At 35.9% G+C, this 17,315-nt stretch overlaps 1 protein-coding gene and 1 long non-coding RNA gene across 2 annotated transcripts in view; both read left to right on the plus strand.

Annotated features, from left to right (window-relative positions):
- Positions 1 to 11,811, plus strand: part of SEMA3E (semaphorin 3E) — a 211,306-nt gene extending 199,495 nt beyond the window's left edge. The window contains exon 17 of the mRNA XM_036429568.2: positions 10,552 to 11,811. Coding sequence (XP_036285461.2) covers positions 10,552 to 11,007 — 456 coding nt within the window. The 3' untranslated portion in view covers positions 11,008 to 11,811. The remainder of the gene's footprint in view (positions 1 to 10,551) is intronic.
- A 727-nt stretch (positions 11,812 to 12,538) lies between these two features.
- On the plus strand, positions 12,539 to 15,022 carry LOC118714352. Its single transcript, XR_004986555.2, has 2 exons — positions 12,539 to 13,642; positions 13,690 to 15,022. It is a non-coding gene; the product is annotated as an uncharacterized LOC118714352 (long non-coding RNA).
- Positions 15,023 to 17,315: the final 2,293 nt, after the last annotated feature.

A 17,315-nucleotide genomic window follows, 5' to 3' on the forward strand; every position in this document is an offset into this window, starting at 1 on the left:
ATTAGTCGACTGTCTGCTCCCTCGTGGTTAATGCAAGTCATAGTGAGTGGTTGAGTGGCCTTAGCACATCATTAGCATATTATGCTTTGATTGGTTGAATGGATGACAGGACAACAGGACACTTAGCATATTAGACTTTTATTATGTAGGGTGTATATATAATATTCTCTCATTGTGTAAATCATATATAGATTTATTTTAATTATTTTATTTATTGGTTTGAGAGAGAGAGAGAGCCATTGATTTGTTGTTCCACTTATTTATGTATTCATTGGTTGATTCTTGTATGTGCCCTGACCAATTGAACTCAAAATTTTGGCATGTCAAGACAACACTCTAACCAGCTGAGCAATCCAGCCAAAACCTGTTAATGTCTTTACAAGTTTTTTATTAAGCTTATGGAAATTTTCTATTTTTATGTAATCAGTGTTATCAAGTCTTTTTCTTTGAGATTCCTTCTTTTTTGTGCTATTAGCACCTTTACCACTCAAGATTGGCCAAATTTTAATTTATATTTTTATCTTATTCTTTTACTGATTGTTGTTCTCTCTTATACATTTAACTCTTTAGTGTAAGATTTGGTTTTATCTTTTTTGAAATGATCACCCAGTTTACAATCATCATATTTCATTTTTCTCCCAGCCAGGTTGAAATCATATTGTCTCACATATTAAATATGTGCATATACATTTTTAAAAAGAATATAGGAAGGAAAAGAAGGTTTAGGAAAAAGATATTGAATTCATTTTTGGCCATGTTGAATTGGGAGCTTTTTTAAAGCATTCGGATGGAGCTGTCATTCTGGTGTAGGCATATTCGGGAATATAAAGCACAAGAAATATTTGGAATGGCAAGAAATGTGTGAGAAATATCAGCAAGAGACAGTGTAAGGCAAGTGAGTAAGCTCTGGTTCCTAGACCAGCATTATAATTTATCTTTGGTAAGCATGGAAAGTTTATTTCCCCTTGGTCCTCCACTGATCTTTCCACTGTGGATTCTCTATTTAAGGGAAATATATTTGTGTGTTTATGAGTCCTAAAAATAAAGTATTTTACTTTAAAATAGCTAATTATATATATTGCATAGAATTCTTAAATCATGTACAAATGTGCATATATATTATAGAAAATTCAAGAGATTGAATGTAAGTTCATATCAAATCTACAAAACTTCTACTTCACTCTCAAGTTCATTTTTTTTTTTACTCATGCCAAAAGTTGTCACTGCTCAACTTTGACTTCAGATCACATACAATCAGCACTTCCTTCCAGCTAACTTCATGTTTATTGCATCCAGGCTGTATGTGTACAGTTTTAATTAAAACATAATTTTATTGATGACTCAATGCATTATGGAGACAGCTTCTCTTTAAAAACAAAAAATAAAAACTGGAATATACAAATTACATCTTTTCATATTGCAGTTGTATATGTCAGCACGAACTTATTTTACCATCTTGTTTGCTAAAATGACTCATATTTTCTTGACCTTTACCAATGCTCACACATGACAGGGAGTCTAAAGAAATCAATGGCAGCCATAAGTTTCGTTTTTTGTTTATACACATGTACTGAAAGCGTCAGGTTTGTTCCACATTGATATAATTTATTTTGTTTTTCTTGTTTTCATAACATGAAGTGCATGAACTATTTGCCTCATTTGAAACATGTTTAGTAATTTTGATGTTTCAAGTTGTCTAAAACATTCTCATCATTTCTGAACTAACAGTTCTTTACAGATAAATATTCAAAATTTACATTTTAAAGCCTTGAGAAGTATTTTCACATTGTCATTTGCCCCATATTTTAGTTCTGGAGTAATTAGCTGTATAACAACACATTCATTTCACTTTTTATTCACAATGGCAAAGACAGTTTCTATTGTTTGAAATAAAAAAACATAGCCGAAACCAGTTTGGCTCAGTGGATAGAGCGTCGGCCTGCGGACTGAAAGGTCCCAGGTTCGATTCCGGTCCAGGGCATGTACTTTGGTTGCGGACACATCCCCAGTAGGGGGTGTACAAGACGGCAGCTGATTGATGATTCTCTCTCATCGATGTTTCTAACTCTCTATCCCTCTTTCTTCCTCTCTGTGGAAAATCAATAAAATATATTAAAAAAAAAACATAAAGCAACTTTCTAAAAATATAAATGAATCTAGATTTTTAAAATAGAATTTTCTTCTTTTCACATTCCAAGAGAATTCTAAACATCTTGAAAAGTAAACATATTTTCTAAATCTGTGGAATCAAATGTGGATCTATGTTTTATCCTACTGAAACCCCTCTAACTCTGGACTTCTAAGTAAACAAAGCAACATGGTAATGTAGCAAGCCCCACTGCCAGGCACAACATACTTACTCAAAAACACTAGTTTCTTTCACTTAACCATTCTTCTTATTCTCATGTAAATTATACTTCATATATTAGTAGTCTTCTAGGGAATAGAAAATGTATTCTCATATAGCAGCTTCCAACTGTGTATCTGGACCACATTGTTTTAGGCCCTCAGAAGAGCTCAGATTGAACTGTACTTGGGAACCTTCTCCTCACGTGACCCTGAGGTGCTGCCTTAAGGAAATGTATTAATTTGCAGTGCTGTTGGTTGGATACCCGCCTTTTATTTTATGAAAACACAGAAGAGATTTTACTCAGACCTCCGGAAAAGATGTAGTTCTTATAAGGAATATTTTTAAATATATATTTAAGAGACATTTAGATCTTAGAATTAGTCATATTTTCTTCTTGCCTTTGATCACTAGGCAATTTAGAATTGAAGTTGTACTCCAGTTCCAGTAATTGTTTAGTGCCTTATGATGTGCACTTTTGTGTTCAAACATTAGCTTTACTTTTATCCTCTGTCTTCCTACTTTCCCTTCATCCTGATATTTATATCTGTGGGAAAATTTTTTTAAATACCATTAAACTAATGCTGTTTACTTATTTTTGAGCAGTAATCACATGACTGTATAATATCCAAGCATGAACAGATTACAAACTTATTGATTGCCACACCAGGATAATCATTACAAACAACTGGAAGATTTTTTGTTGTTGTTTGTTCTTATGTTTGGTTTGTTTTTGGCATTTTGGTTCTTTTTACCTTCAGATGCATAATTTAGTTAAACATACTACTTTATTCACAGAACACTGTCATGATCTGCCCACACAAGTCCCCTCTGTTTGACTTTATTTTTCCTGGGCCACCTTTCTCCACTTTCATCTTCCTCCCTCAGATGCATCCATTGTCATGATTGCAAGGTGTCCAATACTACACTTGTATATTGAACAAATATATAACATTTTGAGTTTGCATGAACCATAAAAATAAATATGCTATAGATACTATGCTGCTGCTTCTTACTTTTGAAAGCTCAACACTATGTTTTTATGGTTTATCACCATTGCTGAGTGTCTCTAGTTCATTGTTTCTGTTACTATTATAATTGAACATAGCATACATTCATTGCTCTTAATTGATCCATTCTCCTAAGAGTGGAAAGTCATTAATTATCATTACTATGTCTTTAATGATCCTCTCTGCAAATAACACCCTATAGATCAGCATGTAAATTACTGCCTTATTAACTATCAAACTCCTTCATTTCTCTAATTATTGTTGACTTACTTTCCAGAATTTCTGCACCATTTTCATTCTTTTTTTAAAAATATATTTTATTGATTTTGTACAGAGAGGGAGAAAGATAGAGAATTAGAAACATCGATGAGAGAGTCATCGATCAGGTGCCTCTTGCACACCCCCTACTGGGGATATGCCCGTAACCAAGGTACATGCCCTTGACCGGAATCGAACCCGGGACCCTTCAGTCCCCAAGCTGACGCTCTATCCAATGAGCCAAACCGGTCTCGGCACCATTTTCATTCTTAAAGCTCCCATTTCGCCCATCCTTACCAATATTTAGTATTTTCTAGTTTTTTCCATTCTGTGTGTTAGGCAGTATCATCTTTAAATTTGCATTTCTAAAATTACTAGTACTCATTGAACATAACTTGAGTACTTATTAAGCATTTGGGCTTCTCTTAATTTTCTGTTTATATACTTTTTTCCCATTTTTCTCATATATCTCTCTTTACTTTCAGGAATTTTTTGTATCTTCTATAATCCATCTTGAATATAAGTGATTAAAATTTCTTATTTGATATAGTTGGTGTTTTTTAATAGAACATTTTTTTACAGTATGGTTTTGAGTTCTTATTTATAATTTCATCTCATCTCCTTGTGTTAGAAATAAATTTTTCACATTTGGATCTTTAAAGTATAAATACAACTTTATTTATTTTATGTATAGTGAAACAGATTTCTTAAATGAGATATTAAGAACTCACCCTGTCTCTATTAGGTAATCATCTTTCTCATATAGTAGGTTCATATTGGAAGGTGTTTTTAATAAAAGAATTTATTTTTATTTTTATGCTATCATATACAATATATTTCTTCAATTCAAAAAGATTTTTGAATTGAAGACAGGTCAGATAAACAAACAAACAATAAACATATAAATTATTAGTCTTTATTTCTTGACTAAAACCGATTTCATTGTTAAATATATTCTGAACTAAACCAGTTCAAGGCCTGTGTCTCTTCTATTCCTATGAAAAGTATGGAGCCATATAGCTGAGACACATGGAAATCATGGCTTATTCCTGACCAGCTACCAGATGTGCAGGGTTCTTTGTTCAGTTACTTTTTTATTTGACATTATGAAACATACTGAATCAATCTCTATAGCTAAGAATATTAAAACTATTTTCAGTAAGAAATTCTGTATGTTTTTATATTACCTATAAGAATATTTGATAAAATGATGTATTATGTACCATCTTATTGACCAAGTAAATCTGGTCTGCAGACGCAGAAAAAGAACAACTGGATGAGAAACACGTCTGTAATCAGGGTTTGATGTTGAAGGTACCCATGTTAACTAAAGTGGAAAGATTAAATCGTGGGAGGACTTCAAATACAAATCTCTAAGTCATTTATTATTTCTAGGTATTCATAGGCTGTGAAAGTCAAACTTAACTATCAAGGTGATTTAATCTACACAGTGTACGTACAGTCATTCAGATCTAAGAATTAACACTGCTTTCATTCTTGAATTTATGGTTCATTGTAACCAGGAGGAGAGACCTGCATTCTGAGACAGGCCTTATCTCTAATATGCAAATGAATGAGATAGAACAATTCCCATCATAGCCGTCTTGCTTCCACATCTTCAAACTCGTCTAAACTTTATACTAGTACATACGTGCAATGGTATGTGCCTCAAGCTTGGGTTTCTGATAATGGAAGAAATTCCTTCTTCTTTGACAGATTTTTTTTTAAAGCACTCTTAGCCAGAGATTAATGATTTGTATTTATATCACTTTTGCTTTTTGTTTTATTTTAAAACATTTTCACAAACCGATTGCTATGTGCCAGAATACGGGCTAGGTGACTTTTATGTTTTCTCCTGTCTTATTCCCTCTCCCAGGAGATTTAGTAGAGAGAGAACAAAGGATCATCATATTCAGGGAAGCTGTTTGTGTGCAGATGCTTTTCAGGTGAAGGCAGTTTCCTAGAGCTGCTTGTCCTATGTATCTGTGAAGCTTACATAGCCCCTTTTACATTAGTTGTTAACTGTTGCTGAAATGATGCTTGCTTCTTTCCTAGCCAAATCATTATTGGGTTTACATAGAAATGATTACTTGGTGAATTACTATATCCTTATTAGTATACCTCATTGTCTTGCTAGTATACTCTGAACAAAGTAATAAGTTTTCATTTTCACTATGTTCTGAGCACTCTATTTATTATGGAATGGTCATAATAATTGAGATAGGCCTTTGCCTTTGCCCTTATGAAACTTATAATACAGGGTGGGGCAAAAATAGGTTTACAGTTATGAATAAACAGAGTTTATTCTTATATTATTATGTATTAATTACTAGAGGCCTAGTGCACAAAATGCATGCATGGGGGGGATGTCCCTCAGCCCAGCCTATACCCTCTTGCAATCTGGGGCCCCTCAGGGGAAGTCTGACTGCCAGTATAGGAATTCTTGCTAGATTGGGACTAAACCAGCACTCAGAGATCCCTCTCGCAATCTGGGACCACTGGCTCCTAACCATTCGCCTGCCTGCCTGCCGGATCACTCCTAACTGCCTCTGCTTCGGCCCCCTGTCCGCTGCTTCATCTGAAAGAACGTCCAGAAGATCATTCAGCTGTTATTAGCAATATGATGTTATTATTATAGATTGTATTAGTTTCCACATGAACAACTGCAAACCTACTTTTGCCCCACCCTGTATTAAAGTGATGAAATTTGCATGGAAAAAATATTTGAAGAGGATTATAAATACCATCTTGCATGCTATAAATATGAATGCTTTTGAGTTCCAAAAAGAAACAAAACATATTTATGGGTCATAAAGAAAGTATTCAGTTAAGATGTGAAAGTTTAAGCCTGGAAGGAAATTTTAAAAATGGATTGGTAAATGGTAGAAAGGAGTTTACTGAGGAGAAGAAAGAATAAGACCAGAATAAAACATGGTTGTGGGAAATCAGATTTGCAAGACAGGGTACTGAGAGCAGAAGGAGTTAAGAGGAAGATTTGACTCTATTATTTTGCAAATTGTCCCCCCTACCTGCCCTTAAAATTATAGCATTGTCCTTGGGCTGGTAGCATAACTTATATTAAAATGTTTATTAAATGTTCACAAGAACCAAACCAGGAATGCATCCTATATACTTGCAACTTTTATTCAAATATAAAACCAAAACATATTTACAAATAAAATGTAAGCAAATCTATACATCATTTAAATGTGTATTTCATTGGATGATTTTTTCCCCCCACTGAAATGAAGTATCTCTGTGGAAGTAATATGGGACACAGACTACCACATATGTATGTGAATATATAAAACATCTGCCTATAGCACTGTGTGCCATGTGATGACTCAATCCCCTTAACACTTTATTCAAGTGACTTCAAAACTTTTTATGTGCATTACTACATAAGGATGCTGTTTGGTTTTCATTTGGCTGGAACTTATCATTAACATATTAAATCCATCTTTGTCCTCCGTAGCAGCTGGAAACTATCAGAGCTTTGAAAATGGATCAGATCTATGATAAACACAAATACTAACAATGGGGATCTTCCACATGATCCCAAATATAGTTCCTTTAAAATTTATATTGACTATAATGGAAGTAATCACACTAATCTAAGAAATCCTTATAGAAAAGTCATTGACCACAGAAATGCAACTATGCCACAAAATCCAGTCTGAGAAGCTCTACCTTGAGCTATTGGGGATATAGATTTAGAAAGGCAGGATCTGGCTAACTGGACAATTGTCACCTGCTCAGGTAAGCAATTGAGAGTCTGAATAACTACCCAATCAGGAGCGTGACAGAGGATGTGCGCTTGGGAGAAGAGTAAAATAGCACATATTTGTTGAAATAAAGTGTACAGCTACCAATAAGAAGAAAATTAATGTAAGGGCTGTTTATATTTACAAATAACAATGCTCATTTAGGTATATAAAAGTTCACAAGTGAAATGATGATAATAAGGAAATGAGGGTATTTTTTAAAATATATTTTATTGATTTTTTACAGAGAGGAAGAGAGAGGGATAGAGAGTTAGAAACTTCAATGAGAGAGAATCATTGATCAGCTGCCTCTTGCACACCCCCTACTGGGGATGTGCCCACAACCAAGGTACATGCCCTTGACCGGAATTGAACCCAGGACCTTTCAGACCGACGCTCTATCCACTGAGCCAAACAGGTTTTGGCAAAATGAGGGCATTTTTATATGGGTGTGAGGGAGGCCTGTTTGAAGAGATAGCATTTAGGTCAGCCTTTCTTACTGAGAAGGAATCAGGCCAGGCATTGGGAAGTTTCTTTAGACAGAGACAAGAGTATAGATTCTGAAACAGAATCCAGCTGGGCATGAAAGCAAGAACAGAAAAAAGGAAGATTTGGGGAGAATCTGCATGAGACAAGGTCAAAGAACAGATCGTAAAGTATGAGCCTAGTAATGAATCAAAAATAATGAAATGGAATGGATATTTCTGATGCTCATCAATGAAGATATGTTGATGGGGATTTGAGATATTTTGGACATGGGGGTATAATGAAAGAGAAGTATATAGGGTGTCCCAAAAAATGTACACAGGCACTGTGAATCATTATAAACACAGTGTTTATTAAAATGCATTTTATTTTCAAAATTGAGGTATCAGCTGTTAAAGTATGTATACATTTTGGGGAACACCCTGTATATGATAAACACTTTCAGAGAGAGTGACTAGAACACATGTGTCAAACACAAGGCCCGCGGGCCAAATCCGTCCCTCCAGGCCTTGCAATGTGGCCCGCACCGCGCTGTCATCACTGCACTCCGCTGCGTTTCCATCACAATGACAGTTTATGACTGTTCAGTAAACCATTCGGCCCGCGATTTAGGTTGGATTTTAGATTTTGGCCCCTTCTCTGATTGAGTTCGACACCCCTAGACTAGAAGAATGATGATGTAATGATGGTATAATTGTCAGAAATAAGGAAATACGTAATTGGGGGGAGTCTAAGTGAAAAGACACTGAATTGTACATAATGAAGGATTGGAAAAGTTTTGGTTAGTGTTTTGTAATTTAAAGGGAACGAAAACAATGGATTATTTATTGGCAAGTTGTTCCATCTTAGAGAAGCTGATTGAAATGAGGAAATAGAACAGTTATCAAATGGATACAAATAAAACATGAGATCAGAGAAGGACAGAGGATTGTGCCTTAGAGGAAATGAGAGATCTATAGAAGATTCCAGGAAAGAACCCAGGACAGTATAATGGTTTGTACTACACAAGTATGCACGTGTGCGTGCGCACACGCACACACACACACACACACACACACGACAGTTAAGTAGGCCAGTCCATTTATGTCAAATGCTGCCACAAGTTTAAAAACAATGGATGCTGCTTTTCAGAGTCAGTATCATGAGAGGCATGATGTAGGTAGGTGCAATACATGGAGAAAGCTAGTGGTGAAGGGGAAATTGGCAAAAGGCTCAGTTAAAATAAGCAGAGCAGCACAGAGTCCTTTAAGAGTTATTGGTTGTGACAGGTTGCTGAGGCTAGATTCTCAGTAAAACCTATTCTTTAGGTTTTATCATTCCCATGTAGTGAAGATGGCTTTGGTTTGAGGGCTCTTCCTGGCTCCTCACTGGAGAACTTCTTGAGTTAATGACTGTAGCATTTTGTCTGCCAGGGCCTGGTCCTTCCAAGTCAAGGGAAGCATTTATGAAAGACATATGGAGCTCCTTTTGTCATCCAACTATGTCACTCTGAAGCTTCTGAGTGATTAATTTACCTTACATAGCTGACAAAATGCCTCAGGGAGCCTCGTAATGTATCATTAACATTCCTATTTGAGGTACAAACTCTCACTATAACACTAAGGCCATTTTGCCACATTATCACCAATTATATAAATGACCACACATGAGTAATCATATATGATGAGTCAGTCACATTGCAACTTTGGACATGGCCAAATTGACCAAGGCCTGGGAGAGCTTAGCCTGGTAGGCCATGGCAGGACCTACCTCTGGCTCAAAAACATGCTTGTTGGAATGGCCTTGACTGCCAACATGGTTGTGGTTGTGTCTGCCATGCCCTATTGTATTGGCAAAGTTGAATACTGCTTTTGTTTTGTATTGTCAAAGGGGAAGTCAGAGAGTACAGTGTAAATCACTTTTATATCAGCATCATATGATCCTAGGCCACATGAAAACATATAACAGTTTGTTTTGTAGCTCAAGGAAAGGTAGAGGTGAGTAATTAAGAGATAGATTTTTTTTTAAGGGGAGAGGGTCAAGGTAGTCCAGCTCTCTCTAAATAGAAATCCTTGTAAAAACATTGGTCATTGTTATCTGAAACATATAAGAACCCCTGAACTAATAATTTGAGAAATGGAATTTGTTCTTTCCATTAAAAAATATGTTAAACAAATTTTACAAATTATCATTTCACTTTAACTTTGAGTGCTACATAGAACTGAATATTTTTCTAATAATTGAAAACTCTCTCACTTTACTCTTAAAAATATTGATGGCTCTGGTCAGTGTAGCTTAGTTTGTTGAGCATCATCCCATGCTCAAGAGGTTGCTGGTTGGATTCCCAGTCAAGACACATGCCTCGGCTATTGGCTTAATCCCTAGCAAGGGATGTGCAGGAGACAGCCAATCAATGGTTCTCTCTCATCAATGTTTCTCTCTCTCTTTCTCTCCCTTTCTCACTCTCTCTAAAATTGATAAAAACATATTTAAAATATGTGGATGTAAAATGACCTTAAAGTCATGAAGTGACCTTAAATATAATTTAGTTCAGAGAAGGAGCTGATTTATTTACTAAGGCCCCCTCCTCTCTCTCACATATATGACCTTTATTCCATCAAGTAATAATGAAAATGAACAAAATAAAGATACATTATAGGTTGGTATAATATTCTTCTGGATGTCATTACTTTTTTTGTGATTGCAGGTGAAGACTGATGATAGAGTGGTTAAGATGGACCTCGGTTTACTCTTCCTAAGGGTGCGCAGAATGGATGCTGGTACATATTTTTGCCAGACAGTAGAGCATAGTTTTGTCCATACTGTCCGTAAAATCACCCTGGAGGTAGTAGAAGAGGAGCGAGTGGAGGAAATGTTTAACAAAGACTACGAAGAGGACAGGCCTCACAAGATGCCTTGTCCCGCTCACAGTAGTATCCCGCACGGAGGAAAGCCATGGTATAAGGAATTCTTGCAGCTGATTGGTTATAGCAACTTCCAGAGAGTGGAAGAATATTGTGAAAAGGTATGGTGCACAGATAAGAAGAGAAAAAAGCATAAAATGTCACCTTCCAAGTGGAAGTATGCCAACCCACAGGAAAAGAAGCTCCGTCCCAAAGCAGAGCACTATCGCCTGCCCAGGCACACGCTGGACTCCCGATGAGGTGAAACAATCCGCTGGATTCTGAGGAATTTATATTTGAAACCTAAAAGCAAAAAAAAAAAAAGAGAGAAATCATCCAACTTATTTGCATTACTTTAAAAAGATATTTCTGTAATACAGAAATGACTTAGAGGTGTTATGATAAATTATTCTACATACTCATTTGACTGGTTAAACATCAAATAAGTTAACTAATTTTTTTAAAAAATAAGTGTATGTTTCAATGGTTTCACATTATATTTATCAAAAAGTGACGATAGTTGTAGTTTTGAGTACCTGACTGCTTTTCCAATAATTACTTACAATTATTACTTTACTCTTGCTAGATGTAAGATAATGAGGATATTGATGATAATTTTCAGATTTAAATAACCATGGGAAAATAAAAATAAATGTTTCAATCTTTCTGAATTTTGCCTTTCCTCCACACATAGTATCAGGTACTTTAATATTTCCATGTGAACTGTCTGTACTTAAAAAAAAAAAAAATGATTGTATTAGTGTTGTCAAAGCCATGAGTTTGATGAAGCAGGTGTGTTGTAATTATTGTAAACCAAGAAAAATGGTGGTCCCCTTGACAATTGTACCCTTCATAAAACACTCATTGAACCATGGAGTGAAGAGAAGAATGAAGTGAAGGTAACTTCTCAGAAAGATCTCAAAGGATGTCAAAACAGATGGATTACAGTTAGAACTCTAATTGAAAAATGTTGCTGCCCTCTTCTGGTAGTAAAGTATATTCCTCTACAATTTGTCTTGTAAAGATTTGAAAGCAGGTAGTATATCTAATCCATTTTCAGAAAATAGCTAACTGAAGTAATAATGTGCTAATGCTTATGTCATGCTTTAAGATGTTAATAACTTATTACCTCACAAACCAAAAATGATATTATAGCACTGAAGCTCTATAAAAACTTAAATTTTATGTCTTCTAAGTAATCTTTCCTGAAATATAAAATATATTCCAGAAACATAATCTTTCTTTCTAAAAAAAAATATTAAAGCATTTTGCTCTGAGGTGTTAAATTTTCCTCTATTTTATATTAACAAATGGAAAATTATTTCATGAGTTCACCTAACTCCCAAGATGTTCAGAGCACTTTTACTTTTCTAAATAGTATCAGGAGAGATTTTATTTTTGAAAATGTTTATTTCCTGAAGTTTTTTTCTTCTATCTTATTTAGTAATTATCTTTTTAAAATATAATTTTTAAGATTTTTCATTTAAATAAGAAAAGCAAGTGGATTACATATAAAAACAAGTATGAATATTTAAAGGTTAATTTTGAATATTAATTTTACTTTTCAAAATTAGCTTAGAGGATATATAAATAAGAAAATCCAAGTATTAATAATTTGTAATGTCTTTCCATTTTATTCTAAAATTACCAAATACATAAATGTTTCAAAAAAGTTTAAAGAGTTCATTCAGCTGAAACCAGTTTGGCTCAGTGGATAGAGCATCAGCCTGCGGACTGAAAGGTCCTGGGTTCGATTCTAGTCAAGGGCTCATACCCTGGTTGTGGACACATCCCCAGTAGGGGGTGTGCAAGAGGCAGCTGATCAATGTTTCTAACTCTCTATCCCTCTCTCTTCCTCTCTGTAAAAAATCAATAAAATATATTTTTTTAAAAATTCATTTAGTAAGCTGCCCAGCTACAAAAGGTCTAAAAGATACAAATATATTAAAAATAAACATTCTCTGAAAAACTCAGTTGCTATGTACATAAGAATCCACTAGAGGTCACTGCTGCCCATCAATATTAACTGAAAACAGAACATACTGAAAGTTACATAAAAAAAGATGTATTTCAGTAAAGCTGCCAGATGTAGAAAAATAGAACCATAACCACAGATTACAAGACCCTCAGTAAAGGTTATGTTCAGAACACTCAAAGTGAACAGATAAGTCAATAAACACAATTTATTAAGCACATTCTCCCATTTAACACAAGAGAAGGCAAAGCAGTATTTGTTCTCCTGTATTTGAAATTTAAGAAAAAAAATATGGCAGAAAAGGCATAAGTAATTATCATTTTCATCTCAACACATACAACCAGTTAATTATAATGAGAATGATAATATCACTTATGAACTAAAATATTTGACAACTGGAGAACTAAAACTGAGGAAAATAACTTTCCTATGACACATCTTAAGAATTGAATGGACCTACATGCTTTTAAACTAAAGCTATTAGCCAGAAACATATATATTTTATGTAAAATGCTAAACTTTACTCTCGAAAAATAAATACAAGCCAAATAAGCTTTGGAAGGCTCAAATACACAATTCAGTGAGAGCACTGAATTCCATATATATGTATATATGTGTGCTTTCTGTTTCAATTTTCTCTCTGCACCCTCCCTCCACTCCCCCCCACACACACACACTTCCATCCCCCCCCCCCACACACACACACATTTGCACGCACGCACACACATCATGGCATACTTTAAGAAAAATGCATTGCCCTCTCAAAGGACAAGCCAACCATGTATGTTCCTCTGTCCTGGAGAATCTGAAATGCACCACAAAAACATATTCCAGGTCTTTTTTTTTTTTTTCTGGGATTCAAATTCAAATTCAGAATCTTGTTTCAGAAATGTCCAGGTTTGGAAAATCACAAGTGAATTGTAGAAAAATAGAACCATAACCGCAGATTACAAGACCCTTAGCAAAGGTTATGTCCAAAAACACTCTTTCTTGAACTTGGGAAAGGCATGCCTCACCACCTGGAAGAATTCAGATTTTGCCCCAACCCTACCACATTTTTTCTCCAGACATAAACTCAGAGAGGAGAAAGACTCCCTCTGGGAAAACACAGCTGAGAAAGAATCATAACCACCAACCCTCATTTCAAAGGGGGCACCTCCATGCAGGGACTGTCTCTGCTTCTTCAGACCCACTCTACGTCGTTCTCGGTTGAGAGGGTACCTGCGGATGGATGAGTCTTAATATCACAGTGGACACCTACATCACCCATTGAGCTCCAGATGCAGCAGGTTTGTTAGCAAGGAGGATTTCAACCGGAAGGTATTTTACCTCAGGATTCGCCACCCCTCTTCCATGCCTACCATTGTTAGGTTGCTAATTTTTCTTTTGTGTTTATTACTGACTATTCCAGCACAAGGCTATCAACTTGGTGAAACAGGGATTAAAAATAGAAATAGACCCTAAGGAGGGCTCTGGAAAAAAAGAGAACAGAAAGACTTTGCCTATTTAGTAAGTGACAATTCCATATACTATGTTGGAGAGTTTTTTCTTCTCCATATTAGTTAAGTACTTATGATGTTTTTATTGTGCTTAATGTTTGCTAGAGGGTGTAGGGTTTTGTAAATCTTCATAGTGGTTATGAACATTTGTAAATTTGTACAATACAACAAATCGTGTTTGAGTGTTGGTGTTTCGCATGAAACAGATACAGCAGCCATTGTCCTTAAAAATGAATTGTGTTTAGCCTGATAAAGAAAATGACTTGGCATTGGGTAGGTCTCTGAGGTCATGAAGAAGGGCTGCAGCGATGATGCAGTGGGAAGTGAGTATCACATTGAGATGATTTTTCAAAACCATTGCTCGTTTTTAAGGACAGCACTGTTGCATCTAAATCAGATATAAATACTCTATTTCCACGAACACTCTTTTGAATGTAGTGTGTGTTATTTAAGCTGGCATGTTTATTTTATTTTTCTGGGAAGATAGCATTATATTTTGGCTCTCGTTGTAAACCGAATGTATTCTGTTTGTCTAAATGGCTTAGTTATAAGCTAGAGTACTATATCGGCATATTCTTGTCTTTATGGCTTCCTTCTATGTGCTTGCCTGAGTCCATCAACAGCATGTGCCACATTATTTCTAAGCCAAGAGACTTATCATCTGGTGGCAAATGCTGCGAAGACCATTGACTATCACATGGATTTGCCACTGTGCACTGCATAATTCACCTGTACCGTTATGTACAATGTCCATTTATTTAGTTTAACATAGATGATAAATAAATATTTGCTAAATCCTTATCTGCTTTTTGGGGAGTGGTGTTTTTTTTTGTTATTGTTTTTTTAAAGTTTTTGCCAGTTGAATTGAAGTTTCACAACATGTCAACCCTAAATGTAACCATACAATGCTAGAGCAGCACCAGGAAACGATTTCGTTCTCTTTCCTTGGAAATACCTAAGTCAACTTTCTTAAGGACGAGCAAGGCCATTCATCTCATTACCTTGCAGCAGTTGGGTTTATGTGTAGGCATGCATCAGTGTTCCTAGGACCAGCAACGGGGAAATTCCTTTCTACACTGCATTCTCCAGGTAAGAAAGAGTGAAAGTGAGTGCTTTCCGAGAATGGTACCCAGCTGGCTGTCTGCGAGTTTGGCAAGCCTCAACTTCTTTCTCAAAGGTAGCTTCATTGCTGTTTTCTCTGCTGTTTTTATAAGAGCTTGGAGAGGTCACTTAAGTGAGATTCAGTGTTAAATGGTTCTCACTTTGGGGAGTTCTGTCTTCAAGTAACATGGTGGTAGGAAATCACCTACAATGCTTGGAAGGAAGACGAGGCTCCAGCATAGCATTCTGACAGCTTGCTGATATGATAATGCCGTTAATGGTAGCTGTTTATTCTTGTGTTACGCCTGCATTCATTCATACATAATATAAGGCCTTACTTTTAGAGTAATATTCCTTGAACCCATTAAAACTGTTCTGTAGATACATATTTACTAGTCAAGGAAAAGTAGAGAAATGGTTGTGGTGGCTAGAAATCTCTTACTGTTACTCAAAGAGATCCAAAGTGCCAGCCGGTGTGGTTCAGTGGTTGAGCATTGACCCCTAAGGGGGGAGGTCACAGCTCCATTCCCATCAGGTGCATGCCAGCAGTGTGGGGGCATGTAGGAAGTAGCCAATCCACGTTAATGTTTCTCTCTCATAGATGTTTCTCTCTCTCCCTCTCTCTCTAAAATCAATAAAAACATACTTTAATAAAATATGCACCTATCTTTTTATTCAAAAACCATATAGTAGGCACTAGACCCAGTGCTTTATAACGTGTAGAAATGTTAATGATGCCATTAAGTAGAGGGGTAAATTAATATTGAATTATATTTGTTAAGAGAATTTGCTGACAGTTTCCCCTGGAAAATTTTTCAAAACCTTAGTTTTTTTTTTTACTTTATGCGGCATGAAACACAAGAGTGTGGCTTTTAAAATGTTTTTCAACTATTTGGAATGTTGTAGAAGGTACTTCTAATTACGAATCTCGAGACTGCTTGTCAGGATGACATCAAAAAGCCATGCTTTGATTCAAAGGAGCGGCAATGATGCAGCAATGATAGATGGTATACAGAAAAAGAAAATAATTTAAGACTAAGAAACAAACAAGACACAGTAAGAAGGCGGCTGTCTGCAAGACAGGAAAAGGGGTCTCACCAGGAGAACAATACTTTGATCTTGGACTTCCCAGCCTCCTGAACTGTGAAAATAAATGTTTGTTGTTTAAGTCACCCAGTCTATGGTATTTTCTCATAGTGTGGGCAAACGATTACACAAAGAAAAGAACAGAGAAAGGCAGAGAGATGAAGCATAATCAGAAAAAAACAAATAAGCCTACAGGTATTCCAAAACATCTGAAGTTATTTAAAGTTAAGTAAGTAGTGATATCTGGAAAAAGCACTGAAAAGTGGCCTCTCAGCTAGGACTGCTGGCTTACATAAATTAGGCTGGACATTCACAAAAGTTTCTCAATCATAGGTGATTTCTTTTCTGTGGATCAGAATAAGTTTCTAAGAGAGGAGAAAATGGAATTATAAACTCAGTTTTCAAACAAGCACAGCAACAGCAGAAACAAACAAAATAACTAGTGATGAACTGGATGATCCCTTGCAGATTATCCCATCAATTCAATCTGGTTGAACAAAAAAATGGTTTAAAGATTTTCTTATTTTACATGATTTTCATAAGTCAGAAGTCAGGATATAAAATGTCTCAGCTAGATTCTCTGCTTAGGATCTCAAGAAACATCAACCACCAGCTGCCTGAGACCTGGGGAAGAATCAAGTTATTCAGGTAATTGGGAGAATTCTGTTCCTTTTGTTTCTAGGACTGAGATCCCGACCCCTCTCTCAGCATAATTATTTTCAGACTAGAGGCCCAGGGCACAAATTCATGCATGGGTGGGGTCCCTCGGCCTGACAGCATTTGAGCGAATAGGGCCAGCCAGCCTAGAGGAGGGATGGTGGGAGGTTGGCTGGCCACAGGGGGTTGACTGTGGGAGCACAGTGACCACCAGGGAGCAGCTTCTGCTTTGAGCATCAGTTCAGTCAAC

Source organism: Pipistrellus kuhlii, unplaced genomic scaffold (genome assembly GCF_014108245.1).
Source record: "Pipistrellus kuhlii isolate mPipKuh1 unplaced genomic scaffold, mPipKuh1.p scaffold_m20_p_10, whole genome shotgun sequence".
In the NCBI taxonomy this organism is placed as follows: domain Eukaryota; kingdom Metazoa; phylum Chordata; class Mammalia; order Chiroptera; family Vespertilionidae; genus Pipistrellus; species Pipistrellus kuhlii.